The sequence below is a fragment of the Zootoca vivipara genome, chromosome 9 (genome assembly GCF_963506605.1).
Source record: "Zootoca vivipara chromosome 9, rZooViv1.1, whole genome shotgun sequence".
NCBI classification, from domain to species: Eukaryota; Metazoa; Chordata; class Lepidosauria; order Squamata; family Lacertidae; genus Zootoca; species Zootoca vivipara.
Window position 1 is genome coordinate 70,919,592 of NC_083284.1, and position 26,721 is coordinate 70,946,312.

A 26,721-nucleotide genomic window follows, 5' to 3' on the forward strand; every position below is an offset into this window, starting at 1 on the left:
TTGAGCATTTAGAGAAAAATAATTAATCACAATTGCTATTTCAGTAAATCTTGGCTTTACAAAACATTTTTTTTACTAATATGTAACCAGAGTCAGTGGTTACATATTAACCAGAGTCAGTGGTTGCTGACCTTGAGCCAGACATCTTGGAGAGTGAAGTCAAATGCTAATAACAAGGCCAGTGGAAGTGATGATATTCCAGCTGAACTATTTAAAATTTTAAAAGATGATGCTGTTAAGGTGCTACACCCAATATGCCAGCAAGTTTGGAAAACTCAGCAATGGCAAGAGGATTGGAGAAGATCAGTCTACATCCCAATCCCAAAGAAGGGCAGTGCCAAAGAATGCTCCAACTACCACACAATTGCGCTCATTTCACACGCTAGCAAGGTTATGCTTAAAATTCTACAAGGCAGGCTTAGGCAGTATGTGGACCGAGAACTCCCAGAAGTGCAAGCTGGATTTCGAAAGGGCAGAGGAACCAGAGACCAAATAGCAAACATGCGCTGGATTATGGAGAAAGCTAGAGAGTTCCAGAAAAACGTCTACTTCTGCTTCATTGACTATGCAAAAGCCTTTGACTGTGTCGACCACAGCAAACTATGGCAAGTTCTTAAAGAAATGGGAGTGCCTGATCACCTCATCTGTCTCCTGAGAAATCTCTATGTGGGACAAGAAGCTACAGTTAGAACTGGATATGGAACAACTGATTGGTTCAAAATTGGGAAAGGAGTATGACAAGGTTGTATATTGTCTCCCTGCTTATTTAACTTATATGCAGAATTCATCATGCGAAAGGCTGGACTAGATGAATCCCAAGCCGGAATTAAGATTGCCGGAAGAAATATCAACAACCTCAGATATGCAGATGACACAACCTTGATGGCAGAAAGTGAGGAGGAATTAAAGAACCTTTTAATGAGGGTGAAAGAGGAGAGCGCAAAATATGGTCTGAAGCTCAACATCAAATAAACCAAGATCATGGCCACTGGTCCCATCACCTCCTGGCAAATAGAAGGGGAAGAAATGGAGGCAGTGAGAGATTTTACTTTCTTGGGCTCCTTGATCATTGCAGATGGTGACAGCAGTCACGAAATTAAAAGACGCCTGCTTCTTGGGAGAAAAGCAATGACAAACCTAGACAGCATCTTAAAAAGCAGAGACATCACCTTGCCTACAAAGGTCCGTATAGTTAAAGCTATGGTTTTCCCAGTAGTGATGTATGGAAGTGAGAGCTGGACCATAAAGAAGGCTGATCGCCAAAGAATTGATGCTTTTGAATTATGGTGCTGGAGGAGACTCTTGAGAGTCCCATGGACTGCAAGAAGATCAAACCTATCCATTCTGAAGGAAATCAGCCCTGAGTGCTCACTGGAAGGACAGATCGTGAAGCTGAGGCTTCAATACTTTGGCCACCTCATGAGAAGAGAAGAATCCTTGGAAAAGACCCTGATGTTGGGAAAGATTGAGGGCACTAGGAGAAGGGGACGACAGAGGACGAGATGGTTGGACACTGTTCTTGAAGCTACCAACATGAGTCTGACCAAACTGCAGGAGGCAGTGGAAGACAGGAGTGCCTGGCGTGCTCTGGTCCATGGGGTCACGAAGAGTCGGACACGACTAAACGACTAAACAACAACAACAACAACCAGAGTCAGATTTCAGTGTTTAATTATTCATCAAAATGTATTCCCACATCTTCTGAGTTAATGTTGACAGTATAATATACTTTTGATAGATTGTGTAGCTGCCCTCTTATCAGTATGGTCCATTTTCTTCTATAGTTCAGGCAATTTAAAGCACATGATGGCCACATTCAGACAATTGTACCTCAAGTTTGATAAAGCTAGATATGAATTATCATTTTGGCTGTGCATATACCCCCCCTTTCTGCACCGTTTGCCTACAAATGTCCAAACATTTCCTTGAGCGTTCCAAACACAAAGCCATAAAAACGCCACAAACAAATTTCTGTTGTGTCTGTTTGCTGATTGCATTTCCATCTCACGAAATAAACCTACGTTTTTGTTTTAAAATCCTGAATAAATTACTGTTAGAAAGAAGACAGGAGTCTTAAGTGAGCAGAGCAGGCAGGTGGGGAGGAGGATCCAGGGGAAGTGGGCAGTGATTTGTGGGATTCTGTGCCACCTGTAAGGTTAGATTAAAGGTTGGAAGATGGGGCTGCCTCTGAAGACAGTTCGGAATTTAGCAGCCAGGTTGCTCATGGGGGCAAGACGGTTTGAGCATATTAGACCGATTCTGGCCTAACTTCACTGGTTTGCCAATTAGTTAATTTAATTAATAGTAATAGTAATAGACCAGGGGTTAGCAACCTTTTTCAGCAGGGGGCCGGTCCACCATCCCTCAGAACATGTGGTGGGCCGGACTATATTTTGAAGGGAAAAAATGAACGAATTCCTATGCCCCACAAATAATGCAGAGATGCATTTTAAATAAAAGGACATACAGTATTCTACTCATGTAAAAACACCAGGCAGGCCCCACAAATAACACAGAGATTCATTTTAAATAAAAGGGCACCTTCTACTCATGTAAAAACACGCTGATTCCTGGACCGTCCGCGGGCCAGATTGAGAAAGCGATTGGGTCGCATCCGGCCCACGAGACTGAGGTTGCCTATCCCTGTAATAGACTATTCTGGGTTACGTCTTGGAATGATGATCTTTTTGAACTCAAAAAGGAGGTATTCTGCTTTCAGCAAAACAGGTTGCCTGCTCTCCTCTTGCAAATTACTTTCAGTATCATTTTTAAGTCCTGAGTGACCCTCACCAAAGAGTTAAGTCTGAACCATTAGTTCTAGATTGACTGGGGGCAAAACCAGCAGCAATGTAAGCATTTGTTGTTAAAATAGAAAACATACCATTCAGTACAAGTGCTTTGCGTTCAGTGGCTCTGGTGCTTTTTTATGTACTTTTGAAAAAACTTATTTAATACGTGGCTATTGTTTACAAATGTACTATTTGTTTTGTGTACTTTCCATATTTCAGTGATAGACGCTTGCTCCAGCCCGCTCAGGTGTGTGATGTTTTCAAAGGAGTTATATTGCTAATCTGCTACTTCATGATGCACTATGTTGACTATTCCATGATGTACCACCTGATCAGAGGACAGTCTGTCATTAAACTCTACATCATCTATAATATGCTTGAGGTAAGCAAATTGCCATTGGAACTGTCAGAATATGCTTCCTTCCTGAATATTCCAGATGGAACAATGTCAAAGTTGGTAAAAGAATTATGGTAATATATTTTCTGCCCTGTTATGGGACAAAGATCGATTTTTCTTCAACAATGATAAGCAATAAATCGTATTGTGGATGCCATAGTTTCTTTAGTATTTGTAAGCAGCTAAATTTGTAATGGGTTTTAAAAGAGCAACTCTCACAAAAGTGTGGTGGATTTTTAACACAGTAATAGATATATTCCCAACCAATTTTAGGAGTTTTTTAAAAAGTGGTAGGTATCTCAAGAATTATTTCACATGTATCTCAGAAGTTGGACATGTCTGAAGAAGCTTATACTTTGTTTTCTATGAATAGTAGACCTACATGTGAAAAAGCAAGCTGCTTTTCAAAGTCCCTCGACTTCGAAAACAACTGATTTGCCATTAATAGTGCCATCCAAGAATTCTTGAAGGGAGGAAGGGATAAAAATAAAATAATTAAAGCAAGCAGAAGAATAGTATAGCAATTGAGGAGGCAACTACATGTGCATAAGTGGGTTTTTTAAAAATCCTTTTCAGCTCTGCTATTATTAATCTTTTGAAATATTTCAAAATACAGTTTTATCCCAGAGCAATCCCCTTTCATGTGAATGGATATAATCTTGTTTATGCAAAGCAGACCCTTAGATCCAGGACTTTGGGTTTGATCCTGAGATCTGTCTAGAGAAAAAGGTTGGCAAAATGTGACTTTTTCTGCCTCATTTCCCCCCAGCAGCTATGGACTGTAGTCTCTGGAATACATTTTCTTTAAAATGTAAAAATCCACCCGGATGGGCATGTTGGCCCCCCAAAAGTGGACATGTCCAGGTTTTCCTGGATGTATGGCAACTCTAGAGGTAGTCAGCTGTTACCATCAGAAAGTTATTCCTGATATTTTTTCGGAATTCCTTTTCTTGCAACTTGAAGCCATTGGTTCAGGTCCTAACCTTTGCAGCTTTCTTTTTGAAGATGGCTATCATATCTTCTCTCAGTGCCCTCTTCTCCAGGCTAAATATTAAGACCCTTGATCATCTTGCTCACACTCCTCTCCACATGTTCCAGCTTGTCAGTATCCTCCTTAAATTGTCATAGAACTGGACACAGTACTCCAGGTGTCGTCTAACCAAAGCAGAATAGAGTGGTACTATGACTTTCCTTGATCTGGACACTATACTTCTGTTGATGCAGCCTAGAATAGCATTAGCCTTTTTTTTGCTGCTGCATCACACTGTTGATTCATTTAAGCTTGTGGTCTACGAAGACCGCTATATCGTTTTCACATATACTACTGCCAAGCCAGGTGTCCCCATCTTATATTTGTGCAGCTGATTATTCCTTCCTAAGTGTAGAACCTTACATTTGTCCCTATTGAAATTCATATTGGCCCAGTTCTCCAATATGTTTAGTACGAGAGAGGGACAAAAACTTCTCCCTGTCTGCTTTCTCTACATCATCATAATATTATGCATCTCTATTGTGTCTCCATTTACTTGGCTTATTTCTAAACTAAAAAGTCCTTTGTAGGAGAGTTGCTCCAACCCCTTGATTCGTCAGTTACTTTTTTGAGATGTGGCAATACAGTATTCCAAGTGTGGTCGTGCCATAGATTTTTACGACAGCATTATGATGCTGGCATTTTCATTTTTGATCCCTTTCTTAATGATCCCATTCACCCAGTTAGAAGAGATATTTTTGAATTTCATATCAATCCCTTTTGTTCTCACCACCCTAAACAATTTGGTATCATCAGCAAATGTGACTACCTCACTGCTCATTCCAACACTAAATCATTAATGAACGTAAAAAGCACAGGTCCAAGTACTTGGGGGAGCTCCAGTTTCTACATCCATCCATTGGGGAAACTGTCCATCCCCCCCATCTCTTTGCCTTATGTTTCTTAGCTAGTTACTAATAATCCACAGGAGAACTTCTCTTCTATGACTGCTAAGCTTACTCAGGAAATTTTGGTGAGGTTCTTTGTGCACTTTGATTGTCAAAAAGCTTTTGACAATGTTAACAGGATCAACACTATATGCATGTTGACACTCTGAAAGGTTAATCAGACAGGACTTGCCCTTTGCTGAAGCCATGCCAGCATTTGCTTTGCATGCAGAAGGTCCCAGATACAAGTTGACATCTCTAGATAGTGCTGGGAAAGACTCCTATCTGAAATCCTGGAGAGTTTCTGCCAGTCACTTGGCTCCCATTTCACTCCACTTCTCTAACCAGCAAGAGCAACAGATGATGGTTGCCTGGCTTAGTTTTATATCTGAAGTGGAGCTCGTGATTTGTTTTTCCTCAAACTGCATACCCTCCAACATTACTCCAGTGAAAATAGAAACTTCCCCTCCAGCATTTCTCCAAGGAAAATAGGGACATCCTAAGGAAAAGTGGGTCATTGTGGGATCAAATCAGAAACCGGGATGGCTTCTGTAAATCTAGGACTGTCTTTGGAAAGTAGGGACACTTGGAAGGTGTGAAACTGTCATGTTAAGCAATGGTATGTTCATCACTTACTAATCATAGTTTGTTTGGGTGAAACTACAGTACTTGGGATAGATGTGACACTCTGCTATAGATCATGGTTTGTTGCTTCCACTGACAAGAGGGAAGGAGCAAATCTCCACTTTCATGGTGAACCATTAACTGTGACTTACCAAGATGTGCACACTGGGCCAATTATGTATTTGTTATATTTGCCCCGTAAATAGAAATGTGCGGCTTCATTCTTCCATCCATGCATACTGAACACCCAAAGATTCCCCCCTCAAAAAAAAAAAAAAACAGCACTTCTATAAAGAAACAAAAAGCCAGATTTTTTTGAGTGAGCTCTTTCCAGTAACGTAGGCATTTGCTGAATACCCGCAAATGACATTTTGTTTTTGTTTTTAGATTCATGTCTCCCGGCTCCTGCTCCTTTATGAACTCCCAATGTACATAATGCTAGTGACATAGCCCCATCATGGAATTCTTCTGGAGTCTGGAGCCGGAATGTAGGGTTTAGGTAAGTCCAGTTTAAACAGAGGGGCGGTATTGTGTGGCATGTAAGCATTTAAGAGTCCTATAAAAATTAAAAAATTAGAGACTATAAAAAACAAACCACACAATATACTTTAGAGCTATTATACTAAGTTTGGTTTTCCTCCAAAAAAGGAGAAAGAAGGAGCTGGAAGAGGTTGAACTTCCTTTGTCGTTTAGGGAAAAAATTACTTTTGTTGAGAGTTTCATTGAAGTAACCCAGGCATCGGCAACGTTTTCCGGCCGTGGGCCAGATCATTCCCAAGGACGATCGTACATGGGCCGGACATGCGCAGAAGCGATTTCCGGCACCTGGGCATACACAGACGCTGTTTTTGGCATGTGTGCATGTGCATTTCCAGCACCATGTGGTGAGTCCCTGTGCCGGGCAGCTCGTGGGCTGGGTAAACGGCCTCCATGGACCAGATACAGCCCATGGGCTGGAGGTTGCAGAACTCTGAACCAACCTAAACCATAGGCAATACCCATAAGGGTATAGAGAGGAGGATAACACTTAAAATATGTTTTTGTATGGAGAAAGGCACACAAATATATGAAACTGGAAGGCCTTGAATAATTTACTATTTGTTCATAATCTACATAATTTGTACTGTGAAGGACACTTCTCACTGGACCAAGCTGCTTTTTTATTATGTCAGTTCTGTATTTTCCAGTTGTGGTAAGAATTCACATCTACACCACCTTGTTTGTTATCAAGGTGAGGCACAACCATCTTTTGAATAAACCACAGAACCAAGGAGACTAATTTTGAATCCAGCATCCAGCAGGCAACCAACATTCATTATAGCTATTGCAACAGGACAGAGCTCACTCAATTCAATGTGCCAGTTGAGAAGGTCTGTCCCGAGGCACTTCAGAACAAAGGCTTGTATAGTAGTTCAAACACAACAAACAAGAGTCATAAAACATCTTCACATATGTCAGGAAAGGTTACAGGCCATGAAAAGTAAAACAGGCTATACTCGTACCTTCACCCTTACAGTCACCTTGGAGGGGTGAGGCCATTTGACCATTTTAGGTCTTGGATGTCCAGCGTTACCCTGGCAACCTAGCCATCAGTGGGAGGGAGGAGCATCATAAAATCCTGGGTCTCAGATAGCTTCAAGGATAGCTGATTAACACTGCTGCTAAAATATCCTTCCATTTGTACCACTTTCAGGGGTAGATAAGGAGAGATGGAATGCAGAGTAGGAGGGAGAGACTCACAAATGCAGAATACACAAAAATCAAGCCTAATACATTCTAAAAGGTTAAATGCAATTAAAGTGAAACATCAAAACATTATTAAAATAATAAAAATATAAAAATATATACCCGGGTTCACTCATTCTTATACAGTCATACCTCGCTGTGGGTTGCGTTTTTCCGCATTGCGAACGGGGCGGACCCGGAAGTGTTTACTCCCAGGTTCCACCACATGCGCAGAAGCGTTCTGCACGCTATGCGCAGAAGCGCCGCTTGGGTTGCGGACTTTTTTGGGGTGCAAACGGCACCCCGGAACGGATTGGGTCCCCACCCCACCCCACTGTATCACAGTTCAAAAGCAAAAGTGGGGTTGTTGGTTTTTTTACTAATTTTTGACTAATTTTCGTAAAGCCAGGATTATATTATGTCAAGCCCAAATAGTGCTTGAACATTGGTGAGCAAACTCACAGAAGTATAAAGCACAGTGGATCCGTCCTTCAGTTTGAGGTCTAGTTCATATCTGATCCTTGTACATTATGGTTCAAAGCCTGCCTGCAACCCTGTGAATTTCTGTACCTGGATCCAAAGACGAAGGGCCACACTTTTTGCAGTAAGGAAGCTCTTGGTGCGCATTTGATGATGTATGCCTTAGCTCAGCACCTTGTGCATATTGGAAGCCACGGAAGCCCCTTCATCAGGTGCGGCTTCCAGCTACCTGAAGTGATAAAGAGCCCTAGTATTGCTAATTAGCAATGTTAAAAATAATAACTGGCTTTAAAATAATTAAAGGCTAATGTGAAATAACAACAACAACAACAATTTATTTCCCCAGCCACTTTGGGTGGCTCCCAACTGAATATTAAAATCACGATAAAACTTCTAACATTAAAACTTCCCTAAACAGTGTTGCCTTCAGATGTCTTCTAAAAGTCAGATAGTTGTTAATTTTCTTGACATCTGATGGGAGGGCGTTCTACAGAGCGGGCGCCACTACCAAGAAGGCCCTGTGTCTGGTTCCCTGTAGCCATACTTCTTGCAGTGAGGGAACTGCCAGAAAACCCTTGGAGCTGGACCTCAGTGTCTGGGCTGAACGATGGCCGAGGCCAAAATATGAAATTGTAGATTTTAGTGAGTCTAGTATGATGTAGGTAGATATCATCCATTATATTTGCCTTCTGGATTTTGATCATTTAGGAAATGTTCATGTTTATGAACATTTCTCACATCCGTGAGAAGATCAGCAAGGAGTGCAAGCCAAACAAACTTGTGCGCACACATACACCAAGCAAAATTGAAAGGGTGGTGGTGCTCTTGCCCATTTTCTCCCGAAAGAGCTCCTAAAACTGCCCCCCAGTGTTCCTGTTAAGCTCCTGCCACCAGAAAGCTGTTGAAATTGGGTGACGAGTGTCTGCTGGCTGGAAACTGCTGAGTCAGGCCTGGCTGGTCCATCTTGGGAGAGACTCTCTTGCAAAAGCACTACAGGTACAAACAGGCAGGCAAATCATACAGCACCAGGCTGAATTCTGGCAGGCCAGGCACGTGGCACAGTGTCTTTGCTTTCTATCTGGGAAGATGATCCCCATTTATTCTCCCTCTCCTGCTTGGGATGGGGGTGGGCAGTGCAGAGTCTTACACGTCTTTCCTTCCCGTCCATCTGCTGCCTCTTCTTTATCTCCCCCCAGGCCCCATTTTGCATTTCAGTGCTCACTCCAGATTTCTTTCTCAGGGTGCCTCCTTTTCTCCTTCTCACAGCTCTCGGGGTTCTTTGGCATCTTCTTTTTTCTTGAGAGTATTTTCCCAGAGGAAAAAAACACAACCCTGCTGCTTCTGTTGCAGCAACTGCGTTGTATCAGCCCTCTGACCAGGCATTCATAGTTCAATTTCCACAGATGCAGTGATGTGACAATTCCAGCAGTTTTGCTATTGCCCTGGGGGGAACTTACATGTGCAGTCAGTTTATATTATCAATATATGACATTTTCTGCTCCATGATTTAGTCTTTTAAGTTGAATTTGAAAACATTAATTGGAGGATGCACAAATACTTCTGCATCCTTTTAAAGATGTGGCTTCAAACAGCATTCCGTGGGGCTCTAGTTTCTTAGAATACTATTAGGGACTTCTCAGGAAAAAAAGCATCTCTGAATGACATTTATTGACCATTACCAATGGTTCCCTGCAATGCACAACCCCAGAGGTTCTGGGTTGCACTGTTTTGTTCACACAGACTAATGGTGGAATCCGATATGTCTGACCAATGCTCCACATAAGGTCACTTTGTGCTTGAAGCAGAATTGTAAAACTTCTATAACACACAGGCATTCCATGGCCAGTCAGCAGCAAGGATACTTTGCAGATGTTGAGGGGAAAGCTACTTGGAAGTAGAAACTTTGAAAACAAAAATTGTAGCTAACTTTTGAAAATCCTATTTATATTTCATGTTGGAAACTGACATGTTAAGAGGAACATAGCTTGACAAAATTAAACTTCCTTGGTTTATACTTCCTTGGTGTATTTTCTCTCTCTTTCTCTCTCTCTTTCTAGGTAGCTGACCGTTTGTTTTCATCTTTTGGTCAAGATATTTTGGATGCTCTTTATTGGACAGCTACAGAACCAAAGGAGAGAAAAAGGGCACACATAGGTGTGATTCCCCATTTTTTCATGGCGGTGCTGTATGTCTGTATCCTTTTGTGTCGGAATTGCAGTTCATTTTCATCTCTAGGCATGCTAAAATACAAGTGTAACTTGGAAAATTAGAATATCGTTGAAAAGTGCATTTTTTCAGTAATGGAGCTGATTATTATTTATTTTTCTTTTAATTTTTACAAATGCTTTCTTTTGGAAATTGCACAGTAATAAAACAAATAGTTACAATAATACAAAAATAAACATCGCTATTACATCTCATTAATTACATTCCATTTATAATTGACCTGCCTAACGACAAATAATTACAATTACAACAAATACAGGCTTGACATATCTTGCTTTGCGTGTCATGCATCTATCTCATATATTGGTTTCACCTTTTAAGTTGTGTTACTGAAATAAAAGCACTTTTCGACGATATTCTAATTTCCCAAGTTTCACCTGTGGTATTTACAATGCATGAATTTGAGGACCATCTACATTTTATCTACAAACCTATTCAAAGTTCTGTGAAATTGTGTTGGAATCTTCATCTTAATTAATGTAAGAACTAAAACTGGATTTTCTTAAGAAAGTAAATTGAAAACCTTCTATTGGGTGAAGAATTAATTAAGGAGAACTCCTCAGTCCAGCCATGCAGGACTTGTACTTAAGCTGTCCACTTACCCCAAACTATAGCCAAGAACAAATCTTGTTGATATCCTGCCTTGTCCACATTGCATGTTTTTCCTGCTAACCTTGCTTTTAATGTTTGCCCCTGGCCTGGCTTGCATTAACTCTTAGCTAAACCATGGAGCCAGTGTGCAGGTGCTCAGAGGAAAAATGGCAGCTACTTATTTCCTTCCCTGGTCCTGTTGCGGGTTTGCTACCTAGAGCTGAGCCATGGTTGTGTTTATTGTTACACCTAAACCCAGGGTTGTATTTTGTCTGGAGAAGAAAAACCACAGTGGTTCACTGCATTACCAAATGGATAACAAATATTAGTATGGCATGCACACACACGTCTCTCAGGGATAGTGGTAGCAAAGCAGTACTAGTAATTGTTGAACCTTCTCTTGGAATGCTTAAAATCATGCAAAGGACATGGTTAATATAACTGCATGTTTATCAGCAAGCTACTCCATAGTATAGTATAGCACAAATATATCTAAAAGTCTGCTTTGGTTAATTTTTTTTTGGGGGGGGGGTGTCTTAAAATTTGGCATAATATATATTGCAATTGACTGTTTTCTTCTAAAAAGCAATTACCTTAACGTATATGACTACAGTCTTGCATGCTATCCTGATAATGGTCCAAGCAACGACACTCAATGTAGCCTTCAACTCGCATAACAAGTCACTTCTTACTATCATGATGTCTAACAATGTAAGTGTTTTATAGATATATTTACCTTACTGGCTTTGGCAACTTATGATGTGTGACAGTACTTCTATTAAATGGTTTATATGTTCCCAGAGTTGACATATTTTGTAGAAAATGTTTTTTTAAAAAATAAAAGTATAAGAGTGTTACTTTCTTTAAATTGCAGTTTGTTGAAATTAAAGGAAGCGTTTTCAAGAAGTTTGAAAAGAATAATCTGTTTCAGATGTCAAACAGTGGTATGTACATATATGTGAGCTGCTAATTCAGGAGTATGTGCTTCTAATACATTATATATCATGTAGCATATGTGAAATCAGTGGGTGGATTTGACAGAAATATAGGTGGTGGTATTTCATAAAAACCTGTGTGATCATAATTTGTGGTGTTCCTCTTCAAGTATGGCAAGGGGTTTGTTCACCACCCTGCTCCGGGTTGGAAAAGGTTTTTCTCTTGAACAGCAGTACTGAAAATAAAACCATAGGTGAGTTATGAAGTGGTGTACAAATTTGAGGTTTCACTATTTTTTATCAGGCTAATAAAGATGGAACCAAACTAAGTTACCGTAGCTGTAATCAAGTCCCACAGAGGAAAATAATGAAGTTAGTCATGATGACTATTGTTTCATACTGACTTTCATGAAACCCACTCATGAGTAACGTTCTTTGGCTCCCACCATAATGAAGTAGCAGTTCTTTTATAGATAATGTATTTATTTTGGTCTGGTTCACATATAAAATTAAGCCAAACCATAGCCCAATGCAAATTTTTGGAGAAGAGGCTGTGTCTGCTCCTGGATTGACCTAAGCCATGGTTTGGTTTAGCATGTCACCCAAACCAGACTCGTGCTTTAACTCCATCCAGACAAGTCATACATTGTGACCAAGGTTTGTCCACCTTATTTGGTTTTGAGATGAAATCCAGTCTTCAGTCCATGTAGCCCACCGCTGTCATGTTTTGCTTCTAATTCTGTGCAGCGTAGGCGCATCACTTGCATGAATTCAATTAAACACACTTGGTTCTGGCAGCGGCCTTTCTATGCATTGGGGAGAGAGAAAGTAATGGAAGGCAGTTAAAAGACACGGGGAGGGTCTCAGTGAGCCCCCCCCCCGCTAGCAACCAGGTAAACTTTGACAATATTTAGTGTTGCTTATACATGGAACCCCCATGTGTGATGCAGCTACACTATATTCCAGATTTTATTGTGTGTTAAATTCATAACACTGTTAAAAATACCGAAAATCTTTTGTCACTCTCGACATGTTTCAAACACTTAAACTTAAGTTCATTCCTGCCTCCTTAAACTAGAGGCCTGTGCGGAAGATACATGGAATGCTGTGGGACTCACTTTCTGAGTCAATATGCATAGGATTGTAGTGTGTGATTAGCAATGATGTTTCATTTCTTTCATATGTTACATTTAGCAGTAATTATTAAATCAAGCCAACTTATGATCCAGTATTGTAGAGCATCACTTTTGTCAGATGTATGTTGTTCCCTGAGGAAGAATACAGTTGTATATTATTCCAGTTGTGCATAGAACAAATAAACAATAAAGGCAACTTATTTCCCATCTTCAGATTGTTAGGCTGGATTTGATGAATCCATACATCAGTCAAGAACTTGTTCGATGCTCTTGCATAGAGTCCAGCTCTTTATAAGTAATATTAACCCACTGCTAAATTTAGCCTCTGTATAAGAACTCTTCTGTAGAATGGTGATGCAAATTGCTATTTGGTAGCCTTAAAAGTTTATTATTCTTTTTAGATATAAAGGAGAGATTCACCAACTATGTGCTGTTACTGATTGTTTGTCTAAGAAACATGGAACAGTTTTCATGGAATCCAGGTAAAGTCTATTTCCAGAAAAGAAATATAGAATGAAAAATTGGAGACATTTTAGTTGTACAGTGGTACCTCGGGTTAAGAACGTAATTCGTTCTGGAGGTCCGTTCTTAACCTGAAACTGTTCTTAACCTGAGGTACCACTTTAGCTAATGGGGCCTTCCACTGTCGCCGCGCCACGGCTGTGCAATTTCTGTTCTCATCCTGAAGCAAAGTTCTTAACCTGAGGTACTATTTCTGGGTTAGTGGAGTCTGTAACCTGAAGCATCTGTAACCTGAAGCATCTGTAACCCAAGGTACCACTGTATTGACTGCTAGCAGCGTAAACGTAATTTGGCTGTACCTATTTTAATGCAAAAGTGGTTGACTTGATTAATTCTTCAGTATGTTATCTGTGTATTGTCACTGGATCTTATTATTGTGTGTGTATGCTGTATTAATGATTTATCCAAATGCTTTAATTCAGGTTAAAACATAATGCATAATGTTCTTGGTAACAGAGCAGGAGAGGAGCAAAGTGTTGCAATTTTCTCTCTGTGCACGAGCACACTTATTCTTTCACAGTGAGCCATGAACACGACAGTGTTATGTGCTAACGCAGGGGTTCCCAACAAAATTTTCTCGAGGACCCCTCATCAAGCCGCTATTGTGACAAGGACCCCCATTAATTCTTAATCCTAAAATTAAAAAGTGAGAGCCAAATTAAGAGTCTTTTTATATTTATACGTTTTTTACAGTTACAACGGAGTACTCCATCAGTATACAGTTAGTTTTAATTTTCAGTTCTTACTGAGATGAACCACTTTTTAACCAACGGTCCATTTTTAACTACGCGAACTGTAGCTTCCGCGAAAAACAATGCTTTGTTTACAAACACTACTGTTTTGCAAAGAGGCAGCGCGCGCGCCAGGGAGGAGGGAGGGGAATGGAGAAGACAGGGTACCTTCGCAGTAGCGCACAAATGAAGCCGACGCGCGCAAAGCATCTTGGGGAGGTGAGCGTTAGTAGAATGCGCACGCTGCCTCTTTGCAAAACAGTAGTGTTTGTAAAGCGCCACCTAACGGCATACAGCAGAACTACTGCCTCTTATCTAATTCTAGTTTTGCGCTAGACTCTGCTCATGCAGGAAGCGGCCAAAACAAAAAATCTGTTATCATACGAAATATATTTAATATATTTTTTATTCTAATAGCATCTTGCGGACCCCTCTGGCATAGCTCACGGACCCCTGGGGGTCCGCGGACCACCTGTTGGGAACCACTGTGCTAACGAGACTATAGAGGGTTTTCTGTGGACTGAAAAGTGTTCTAATTTTTCAACAAAATAGTGTTATCTTCCTGCCAGACTCCTCATTCATACCAAAAGTTACCACTCCAGAGCTCATTCTTTTGTATATACCCTGTTAAGCCTAAGAAGGAGTGGCATTTGCTGGACATCTGCAGGGACCTTATATTCTATATAAATTATAGCACTATCTGACTTTCAGAAAGAAATAAAAATGTTTCTACTGCTGCTCACTGGGTGGCTGTTAATACAAGCCTAACTCATTCCTCCATCAGTTTCTCCTGGGTGATCTCCTGGCACATTCTGTTAGAAGGATGTCTGCAGTTGTTGTTTTTTAAGAGAGCTTCACTGAAAAGATTTTCAGAGCAAAAGCCTATGTCTTCATTCACAAACGAACAATGCCTTATTGACCCCTTTCTCTTCCTATGGCTGCCTTTGATCACAAAGCCCTCCCAGAGAGCACTGGACGCTTAGGCCCTGTTACAATATTTTGGCACAGGAGTGTTCATGCTTTCACTAAGATACACTGCTTTTGGCTATCCCCATCTTCATTACACTGCAGGACCCTGTTGAGAGAAGAAGAAGAAACATCTTACTTGGTGAACACCTGTTATTCTCATAGATTCTAGCTATCCAGATCATAATTTAGGCCTTCCTGATCCTAAGAAGTGGGACCTTCCCCAAATAATGAACGGCACCCTTGTCTATGAGAAGAACAGAAATTAATCACATGAGACTTTCTTAATTTGTATGCACAACACTTTCTTCAGAAGAGTTACATTGGTGCGGATTATGGCCAAGAATAAGTGTGTAATATTGTAGCCTGTGTGGTGCAGAAACCTCTGCAATTCTTACCTTGGCATTTCCTGAGGTTTCTAACACATAGACATTTGCAGCTTCAGGTTCTGACTGTTGGGCCAAACAGTATGAATTACCTTTTTCTGTCATTTCTTTTTGTGACACATTTGTACATCTGACATTCACCCTGTCTTTACAGATCATCTTTGGGTGTTGTTTCCAGATGTTTGTATGGTGATTGCATCAGAAATTGCAGTAGATATTGTAAAACATGCTTTTATAACAAAATTCAATGACATCACAGCTGATGTAAGTATATTGCTGAACTACTGTACATTTAAATTTGAAATTGGGTATGATGCAGTCTTAGCATGGATGCAGTATCTGTATGAAGAAGGTTCATGTAGGGCTCAATAAATACCTCTTTTCTTTTTAGGGTGGTAAATCAAGAATTGGAAAATCCATATTTGTTAAGTAGGCATTGAAATGGCAAATATGGTTGTAAGCACTTGTAAGCAACTGTAAAATGATGCAAATTTCATGGATATGCTACAACAACAACAACAGCAACAATTTATTATTTATACCCCGCCCATCTGGCTGGGTTCCCCCAACCACTCTGGGCGGCTTCCAACAAAACATTAAAATACAATAATCTATTAAACATTAAAAGCTTCCCTAAACAAGGCTGCCTACAAGTATCATAATGCCATTACACTCTGTTACTTGGAGTGCTGCGTTGCTGCACCTCAAAACGGGTGTTGAAGGCCTGTAAAAGGTGCTGAAAAGAGCAAAGGGAAAAAATGATCATGAGACTAGAGTGACTTCCCTATGAAAAAGGGTTCCAGTGTCTGGAGCTTTTTAGTGCGGAAGGAGTGTGAGCTCAGTTCAGATCTGATACACAAAACAAGTTCCTGGGCTTTAGAATTCTTTAATTCAAAGTGTCTATCTTTTGCACCTAGCTCTGCTTGGTTGATCTTGGGGTTTTAGTAAAAAAAGGAACAAACCCAAAATTACAAGATGAAGTGGTGTTGTCTGCTAACGCCACAAGCCTTGTCCATCTCATATTAGCTATTAAAATTGTGTTTTAGTGTCAAGGACATTATAAAGGATAAGAATAGAGGCAAATATTTTCCCTTCATTGCATTTGTCTGCACATATGTGCATTTAGGAAGCAAGGTCAGATTTAGACAGGGTGGCTGGATTTGGTATCTGTTTAAAGTAGCAGCAGTATAGTGTGGAAGCACATTTAATAAATGCACTTAATAAGTTATATTGTGCCAAAGGCAGTTATACATGGCCTACTTTTGTATAATGAGTGCAAAAATAATGCAGTGAAAAATGGAAATGATAGCTCTAGCCTACTAGATTTATTGTGGTACCCAGACCTGTGAGGTTTCTTATTAACACATAGATTTTATTAATAAAATAAAAAATACTGAAACTACGAAGTACCTGATTTCACACACACACATTTGAAGTGATTGGCTGTTGCAGATGCTGAATCAGAATTAGGCTTAGTAGCCTGAAAGTAGACACATACCTTAAAAAAAAAAAAGCTTTTTCAGCTAGTGTCCAAGTAGATGTTCAGCTTTCCACCCACTTGTCGAGTTTTAATGTTTTTAATATCAAAAAACAAGAGTTGCACTATATCTGCTTGGAGGGAAGATTAACTTATAAACAAGCAAGCCTAGAAATACTAGTTTTTATGAGAGAAACATACTTAAAGTGATTGCGGCAAAGCAGTTCAATGATGTATAATGATTTATAGACTCAATTTTTATCTATTCATACTGAGCTGAGGCTCCAATACTTTGGCCACCTCATGAGAAGAGAAGACTCCCTGGAAAAGACCCTGATGTTGGGAAAGATTGAGGGCACTAGGAGAAGGGGACGACAGAGGACGAGATGGTTGGACGGTGTTCTCGAATGAGTTTGACCAAACTGCGGGAGGCAATGGAAGACAGGAGTGCCTGGCTTGCTATGGTCCATGGGGTCACAAAGAGTCGGACACGACTAAACAACAACAACTGAGCTTTTCTGGAGCAAAGTACTTAACTATTAGCCATATCTACAGCACACTATTGGATATGGGCTCTTAAATGCTTATGGAGCTCTTGCATGGATACACTTGAATAGATGCTGCATCTTAGTACATGCATCTTTTTCTCTGCATGTGGGTTGAGCAGAACCCTGTGTACATAAGAATATCCACATGGCACTGGACTGACCCAACAGAATCTGCTTTTTCCTATCCCATATCATAGGAATCCAGTTGTTAAGCATACTCTTCAATGATAAATGAGTATCTGAGAAACAGTACAACAATGCTAAGTGTGCTAATCCTAAATTAATTTTAAATAATTAGACGCTGTAACAGTACTAATTTTATTGCTGGTATTTACTTTGATCAGAATGAAAGGACTTGTGTTGCTCTCTTTTCAGGTCTACAGTGAATACAGAGCCAGTCTTGCATTTGACCTTGTTAGCAGTCGACAGAAAAATGTAAGTAGCAGAATGAAAAATGCCTGTTCCTTATACTAAAGGATGTGCCTGGTTTTTATTCCAGAAAATGGAATCCATCAGTTAATCAGAAATTATGTTGGTCTCCAAGTGTTAGAAAAAGCTTACTTCACTCTTTGCACAGGGAATTAAAATGATGTGTACAAGTTTAATGTGATTCACTTGACATTTAGTTTTATATTAAAAGGAGTTTATTTTTTTGCCACTCTATTTTAAAATATTGTTATTTGCAATCTTCAGCATTCAAACTAAATAGGATGCTAGTACCTAACGGAATGCTAGTAGCAAACTTCACAAGCACATCAGCAGAGCATGTTCACATGCTCCGAGGTAGCAGTGTCATTTGTTCAGCTCGATGGCAGGTGAGAAGCGGGAGAGTCTGGATGAGAGCATGGGTGTGAGCCAGGGCTGGAGATCAAAGGGATGTGTATAGTTCACTGGGGAATGGAGCAAATATGTGAGAGGTGAAGTCAGTGATAATTGAAAACAGAAAGTGCAGTGTTGAAGAAGCAAGCAGAAAAAGCCTGGTGAATGAATGTGTGATGGCTTGATCCTTCTTTATAGGTCAGTGAATTTAAATTGCATTAATTTTAATTGTATTCACAAACATATTTGCCATTTTATAAGGCAAGTTTCACCGGTTTAGAATGTGATTTTGTCCTTTTTCAGATAGATACTTCAGGGAAAGTTGATGTCATCCAAAATGCGTAGCCAGTCCCAGTGGAACTTGCTCTGTTATTTTTGTTTTCTACACTTAATTTAAAAACTCAGGTTCAATTCTTTTCCCCTAGGCATACACAGATTACAGCGACTCTGTTTCCAGAAGAATGGGCTTTATTCCCCTCCCATTGGCTGTTCTAGTAAGTCATGTCTTTCTTGTCATATTGCAAACTCCCTTGGCAAGTGGTGAAAATTTTACCAAGGAATGAAATATATTCCTAAAACCTTGGATTGCTATTTTTGAAGAGGGGTATGATGTGATGTAGCCCCAGAACATAGTTTCCTCATGTACTGTGAGGTTAAAGCTTGGCTGAAAATGGTATATATTCTTATGTAGCGAGCTTTTACAATCAAAATGTCTCTTTGGACTTTACTGTGAGAGCTTGGTGATACAGACTTCCAAGTTAAAAACGTCATAAACAAAACCTAAAATGATCTTGCAAAAAAGTCTGAAAAGGGAAAAATATTCTCCATAAAAAGCAACCAGCAGAAAGCCCCAGCAGCAGAGAGAGAGCAAAATTAACAAATGCCTGGGAGAAGAAACGGCTTGTAGCCTTGCACTGGAAAGATGATGATGTTGGTGGCAGGCAAACTTTCTTGAGGAGAGTACTCCACAAATGGAGGTCCATTTGTTACCAGCCTCCACATCTTTGCTGAAGGGGACACTCGGAGGAAGGCCTTTCTTTAATAACAACGTCAAAGTCCAAGGAGTCTACTGCTGGAAAAGTGTTCTATAAGGTATTGGAGTCCCAAGCCATATAAGGCTTCTTAGGTCTAAACCAGGTATCCCCAAACTGTGGCCCTCCAGATGTTTTGGCCTACAACTCCCATGATCCCTAGCTAATAGGACCAGTGATCGGAGAAGATGGGAATTGTAGTCCGAAACATCTGGAGGGCCGAAGTTTGGGGATGCCTGGTCTAAACCAGCACTTAAAATTTGCTCCAGAAATTTATTGGAAGCCAGTACATATGTTCAGTAAGTTATGCACCACCTGTAGTTTCTAGCCAATCTTCAAAGGCAGCCTCAGGTGCCACACATTGCAGCAATCTAACCTTGAAGTTACTAGAGCAGAGACTAGATCAGGCATAGGCAAACTCGGCCCTCCAGATGTTTTGGGGCTACAACTCCCATCATCCCTAACTTACAGGACCAGTGGTCAGGGATGATGGGTGTCAGGAGTATGGGCAGGAGTCAGGCTCTGGGGCCTGTAGTGCTTTGCAGGACTGGGGCATGCCTCAACTTGTGCTGGAGAAGCAAGGCGTGGCCACACAGGTGAAGTCCTCAGCTTGTGCTGGAGAGGCAAGGAGTAATCACCCAGGTGAGGCCACTTGAGATCTCACTGCACCTGGTGGCAGGAGCTGGGAGGGATAAAAGCCCAGCATTTCCCTTCAGCTCTTTGCCACAGCAACGCTATCCCTGCCTGGTTGCATCTGGCCTCCTGTTCCTTGGACCCTTGCCTTGTTGCTGCCATGCTTCTTGGACCCCTGCCTCGCCTTCGCCTTGCTCCTGCCCCGTGGACCTTCGCCTTGCTTCTTGTTCCTGGACCCTCGCTTTGCCTTCGCCTTGCTTCGTGCCCCGTGGACCTTCGCCTCTGCCTTCGGCCCTGCTTCTTCACCACCATCTTGCCTCTGGTCCTGACGCCCGCCGACCGGACCGTGACAATGGGAGTTGTAGTCCCAAAACATCTGGAGGGCCAAGTTTGCCTATGCCTGGACTAGATGCTAGATTATCCACACCCACATTGCTGGACCACCGGCCAAAGCTGGTAGAAGACACTCTGAGCTGCTTGGACAGTATTGGGTCCAGAAGTATTCCCCAAGCTACAAACCTGGTCCTCCAAGGGAAACATAGTCCCATTCTGGACCGGTTTATCATTATCACTTACATTGTCAGAGGAACCATTCACCAACAGTATATTTGTCTTGTCTTGTCTGGACTGAGCTTCCAATTATTGGCCCTTGTCCAGTCCATTTCCTTTGTCAGTACTGGTTCATTATATCAGCCGCCACAACTGCTTGGGATGAAAGGAATAAATAGAGCTGTGTGATCAACATATTGATGACAAAACCTTCCCAAATCCTGCAGACCCCCCACGAGCTTATGGGTCTGAGAACACTCCCCTTTCACCTGCTGGAATTGGCTAAGTAGAACCGGAACCACTACAAAGCAGTAGTGCCACCACTACATTGGACAGCTGAATGAAAAGACAATATGAAAGGGGAGGAGAGATCCCATAGCCAGCTTTGAAGCGTAGTTAAGATAATGTCACGCTTCTTTTTTGCTTTGGCGATCACTCGTCCGTAAGTGACTGTGGAGGCCAATGTCACGCTACTGAAATTATTACTTCATGTGTTTCAAAAGACGCAAGGTTTCTTTAAAAGGATGACGTGTAGAAAGATAGAAAATACCTGAAATTCTTTTACATAATTATTAGAACTATTTTCATTTTTAATGTCCAGATTTGTTACCGTTCTTTTATTTAAAAAATGCTTAACTGTGTTAACTCATTTCTTCCTCTAGCTCATCAGAGTTGTTACAAGTTCAGTAAAAGTTCAAGGAGTCTTGGCTTATGCTTGTGTTGTTCTCTTCTACTGTGGGTAAGTACAGATCAAAGAATTTGTAAAAATGTTTCATTTAGGAGACTTTAATTGGAAGAATTGATGTAAGCAATTCTGGGTTTCTGGGTGTTTTCCTGTTGTTATTCTGTCTCTCACAGCTACAATAAACCTACCATTAAAATTATGGACTGGTCATTTCTTCGTCAGAGGGCAAACGGGCAAATTTAGCAGGGGATCAAATACTCCCCCCCCCCTCACTGTACTTCCAGCTTCTTTCTAGCAACCCATACTACACACACCTATGGATCTGGATGACAATTTATGTGGTCCAGGGACCCTAATTGCAGGATTTGTAGCGCTACATCAGAATCCTGTATTTGCATGAAGTCAGGATGGGGTAGGGGAGCAAAACGAAAGCAGGTCGCACAACAGCAGCGGCCATGGCATGGGAGTGAGAAGGTGGAAACACCCAGAAGGGGAAAGTAGTGACTTAAAAGAATGGCAGAAATTTGAATAAGGCAGGGATGGAGGAGACAGAGAGGGAAGAAGTGGTGATTCTGACATATCTACTTCCTGTTTTTGGAATCACTTCATACATACTTGTTGTTTGCAGGTTGATATCACTCAAAGTACTTAATAGCATTGTGCTCTTGGGAAAGTCATGCCAGTATGTCAAAGAAGCCAACATGGAAGAGAAGTTGTTCAACCCACCTCCTGCCAGCACCCCAGGCAAACCACTAGGCAAATCACAAAGCAAGTACAAGCCCACTCAAGGTGAGCAGAACCTTTTACTTCTGCACTTCTGTCATATCTCTCGTCTACTGCGCAGCCTTGCTTTGTCCTTGGAAGCACCAGCTAAAGTGTTAGGAAACCGCAGGGGTCCATGTAACTCAAAAGTGTTGCTTCCAGTATCGACCCACCAAAAGGCATCTTCGTGTTTTTGATCACTTAAAAATATCTGGCAGTTTTGGGGAAATGCCAAATATTTACTGTTCTGAATTAGAACAGACCTGAATTTTTAATTTCTCCAGGAAGAATTTGGCAGGAGAACTCTGGGAATGTAAGAGGCCTTATTGTGGGATCAGGGCAAAGTTAATGAAGCTGGCTGGTTTCAACAAACCATTGTTAAAATTAACCACAGCTTGGGGTTCACAATTAAAGCTGAATTGAAATCTAAAGCAAAACCCCTGGACTTCTTGCAGCCATGCTTGCCGAGAGGAGAGGGGAAAGCTGAGTATGTGAGCCCACAGGAAGTTAAGGTCTTTTCCATTTCTAGATTTTTTTTTCAAAGCACAGCATTTGGTTTTTGTTTTATCCTATTCTTACAAGGGGCTCCCAACATTTTTTCAGTAAAGCAGCTTACTAGGTCTACACTCCATTAGTTTCAGTAATGTTAAAACATCATGCACTCCTGGTCCATTCCTCATGCCCTCTGAACAGTAATAGCACCACATTTGAGAACTGAGGAACTCAAGTCACAGTACTGGGATTACAATATGTTAGTCCAGTCAGTGATGAACTTCTAACAAACTACCTCATCTTATCTGGGTTATTTATAAGCACTTTGAACAGGGCAATTCCAAAAATTATATTGAATTTGATCATTTTATTTCTTAAAAGGTTCGCCTTTGTTTTCATTGCCCCTAACAACAGACGTGGCTTCTAAGGAACTAAGCTTTAAGAAAATGCAAACCATTTAAGAATGGTTTTCAAGTTATTTAATATGCAGCCTGATTAATTCCATAGTGTTTAAAGCTTCAGTATCTGATGTGGCAATGATTGAGGCAACTCAACCCAGTGGCTGGGGTATAAATAATAAAATTATTATTATTATTATTATTATTATTATTAGTCCGATTTCAGCATAGCAGGGATGGGAAACCTCTTTTGGCCCAACAGCCAACCTTCCAACGGTTGGGCAGGCTCAAAGTGAAAGAGAATGAGGCAAAAGAAAATAAAGAACATTCCGTCCAGTGTAGCAAATTAAAGTAAAATAAAATCACTATCTCCATTTGTGCTTTTGAAGGACAGTAAAGTGTAGAGTTGGTGTAAATCATGTGTCAGCGAGTCATTCATCATTCCCTGCTTTTGTTTAGCATTTCTTTGTATACCACTATATAGTAATCACTAGCAACTTCTGCCATAACTGAGCTCCCTTACTTATTGGAGCTGTCAGAGAGGCCTGGTATGGTTTTATCTTTAAAAATATGAAGGTTTCAAAAAAGTTATTTTACATTAGAAATGCAAAACTTAGAAGGTTACTAACGTGGCTGAAACGGGAGTATGTAACTCTACTGTCAACAAAAGAGAGAAATTATGTGGCAGGATTTTATGCACCTGATATCCCACGTTTACTGAGTTGCCTTGCATATCTGTTGAACAGATATTTAACTTGCAAACCCTGCAGTGCAGTGACAAGCCAATAAACATACGGGCGCAGATCTGTAATCAGCATCTTCCCCCACTGTGCGAAGTCCTAATTTCTGTTTTCCACGCATGAATTTCCACAGATGAAAACCTGTCTGCTTCCGTGACCAGTCAGCCTGTACACCAGAAGGAAAATGCAGCGCCGCAACTTGTGACGAGCAACTCGGATCAGTTCCTGACAACTCCTGATGGAGATGAGAAAGATATAGGCCAGGACAATTCCGAGTCAAAACACAGATCTGCAAAGAAAGATTTGTTGGAGATAGACAGGTTTACAATTTGTGGAAACAGAATTGACTAAACTTTTGTAAATAAAATGTGCTTAGTATACTGAGCTGTTGGGACAGCAGGCGCTGCCACGATGGATGGGTGCCAAACAGGCACTTAAAAATATTTATTTAAAAACTTAAATTATTAATGGCAGACCTATTACAGTGAATAACTTGGCTTGATAACCAATCAAGCTTCACATCATTAACTTGGTTGTTTTGGGAAATGTGAGTTTTGAGAGAGCTTCCGCTTGGCAGAGCTACGGCATCGCTTTCCTGAAAAATAACGTGTGAAATACATTTAAATCCATTTTTACGAAACAGTGCTTCCAGAATGCATCACTATTCATAAAGCCCCTTAATTAGAAGGATAACATTGGAAACGTGTTTGCGTCTTTTAACAACAAGCATCCCTTTCTGCTTTTTTTCATAAGCCGCTACAAAACATTTCAAAATTCTTCAGCTGCCAAAAGACTTTTTCAAACTTTTAGTAGAATACATAATCAAGATATTCCTGCTATGAGAGGATTGTTCAAAATGTATTTCATCACCCTTAAAGGATATATTTACTGCATCATATTTTTGTCTAAATGTTAAGCCAGTAGCCAGAAATTGACCAACAACATGGAATAGTGGAATGTGTGATAACTGGGCAAGAACAGCCTTTTCTTCCTTTCTGTTTAATTTGCACTGTTTTAAACATGAAAAGCTTGAGTTTGTAAATGTTAAAAGTGTACAAGCTTGAGAGAGGAAGGGTGAAATCAACATGTGGGTTTGCACTTGGCACTTAAAGATGTTTCACTTGCAACTGTGAGCCCTTGCGTTGAAATAGACAAGATAAGTTACTTGCACATGGTAATGTGTCAATCAGCTAAGACCCATTTCTTTGACTTTGCTGGAAAAGCTGCACATGGCCAAAAATGGAGACAGCCCCAAATAGGTGGTTTTAGTTTTAGACTTTAAGTAGAATGAATGTTGCTTTAGAAGTACTTGGGCTTTGAAGTATTAAGCTGTTTTACTTGGGGTGCATAGGGCTTGGGAAACAGGCAAAGAGGAACTCCAGAAGGGTTGAATCTGGAATAACAGACATTTCAGCTCAGCATAGTGAGAAAGCCTGTTGCACTCAAGGTGCTTTCTTGCTACCTGATCAGCAAATGTCTAAGAAACACAATGCAATATTTAAAACTTTTTAAATATGAGAATTTTTTGTGCTGATTAGATCTTTGTTGGTTCATTTATTAGCTATTACAAAGTGGCCCGGGAAAAAATGATAAGTTACACTAAATTTTAAAATTCAAAATACACATTTATTCCTCCAAAGCTACAGATGCTGTTGCTAAAATAAAATCAGTGTACAGAAATTAAATCCAGATTAAAGAGGCTTCAGTGAATGCTACAAAGGTGGAAATATATAGGCTGTTCTGAAGGAGCCATTTCCCAGCCCACACCCCTTTTGTCAAGCCTATTTTCTCACTTCTGCTTGAAGTGGCCAAAGTTAAGAATACTGTGGGAATAGGAATTTTAAAACTAAGCTAGAAATATACAGAAATGATTGTTTCAGATGTGTTCATTTTGACAAATTTTGATTCATTAACATTTAATTCAGAATATTTGTGAATTTGTTGTAATTTAATTTTTATTTAATTGTTGCTCAAGGGAAGCTTGGAATGATTCCCCCCCTCTTAAATGATATTCTGTATGAATTTTATAAGTGCATCTTGTGTGACAATAAAAAAATCAATTTTGTATCCTTTGTTTAAAAAAATTCAAGGCTCTGCTTCTCTTGCTGGAATGAAACTGAGTGTTGAATATTGTTATATGGAACATAATACTTAACACTAGGATCCAGAATACGTTCTACATAAGTACAAAGTGCTACTGTGTACACACAAATGAGGGGTGATATTTCCTTCCACCAGCAGCATCTCATACCATTCCACAATGCTTCTGGAGGACAGGAATCTGGCTGTGGAAGGAAGACCTAAGTAAACAAAGAAAACCTCTCTGTGCTGTAGAAGTGCTGTATGTGGTCATTTGGATCCTGGTCAATACCTTTCAATTAACTAAATGCTACTTTTTTTACTAAAGGTTGGTTAACAACATGTCTCCCTTGGGAAAAATATGCTTTCATGTTCCTCACTTGAGGGCTTGCTGCTGGAGCTGACATGAATTGATCATAGTTAAATTGATGTGAAATGTCTAGATGACACTTTTGGATATAATGTGGATTTGCTGATCCTTCATGAGTTCCAAAGCCAGGCTGGGTAGGAATGAGAGGCATGAGACTCAAGTTTGTGGTGAATGTTGGAACCCAATAAAAGTTACTGTTCAACGTTCAGTCTACCATCCTGATGCTTTAGGAACCTCTGCAAGTGTGAACCAACTTTTAATAAATCCGTACTCTGCCTGTTCATTCACATGTCCACGGTACCTTAATAGCTAATAGTCCATGGTACCTTAATGTTGTGCGGATGCCTGATTATCGTCTTCCAAAGCAGCTACTCTATTCCGAACTTTAAAATGGAAAGCGTAAATCTTAAAAAATGTAGTATAAACACCAACAATTGGGAAACACTTGCCTGCGAGTGCTCCAACTGAAGAACAGCCTTCACCAAAGGTGTCATGGGCTTTGAAGACACTTGAACTCAGGCTGCAAGGGTGAAACATGCTAAGAGGAAGGCACGCTTGGCAAATCCACACCGTGATCAACTCCCACCCGGAAGCCAATGTCCCCACTGTGGAAGGACGTGTGGATCCAGAATTGGCCTCCACAGTCACTTACGGACTCATTGTTAAAACCGTGTTTATGGAAGACGATCTTACTCGGAGCTATGAGTGATCGC

At 40.5% G+C, this 26,721-nt stretch overlaps 1 protein-coding gene across 3 annotated transcripts in view; it reads left to right on the top strand.

Moving 5' to 3' along the window:
* The window catches only part of TAPT1 (transmembrane anterior posterior transformation 1), a 54,436-nt gene extending 28,912 nt beyond the window's left edge, over positions 1 to 25,524 (top strand). For all 3 annotated transcript variants that reach the window (XM_035112367.2, XM_035112368.2, XM_060278985.1), the window contains 11 exons: positions 3,009 to 3,171; positions 9,990 to 10,125; positions 11,363 to 11,460; positions 11,624 to 11,693; positions 13,222 to 13,302; positions 15,580 to 15,689; positions 17,826 to 17,885; positions 18,695 to 18,763; positions 21,145 to 21,221; positions 21,796 to 21,956; positions 23,693 to 25,524. In XM_035112367.2, coding sequence (XP_034968258.2) covers positions 3,009 to 3,171; positions 9,990 to 10,125; positions 11,363 to 11,460; positions 11,624 to 11,693; positions 13,222 to 13,302; positions 15,580 to 15,689; positions 17,826 to 17,885; positions 18,695 to 18,763; positions 21,145 to 21,221; positions 21,796 to 21,956; positions 23,693 to 23,910 — 1,243 coding nt within the window. In that variant the 3' untranslated portion in view covers positions 23,911 to 25,524. The remainder of the gene's footprint in view (positions 1 to 3,008; positions 3,172 to 9,989; positions 10,126 to 11,362; positions 11,461 to 11,623; positions 11,694 to 13,221; positions 13,303 to 15,579; positions 15,690 to 17,825; positions 17,886 to 18,694; positions 18,764 to 21,144; positions 21,222 to 21,795; positions 21,957 to 23,692) is intronic.
* Positions 25,525 to 26,721: the final 1,197 nt, after the last annotated feature.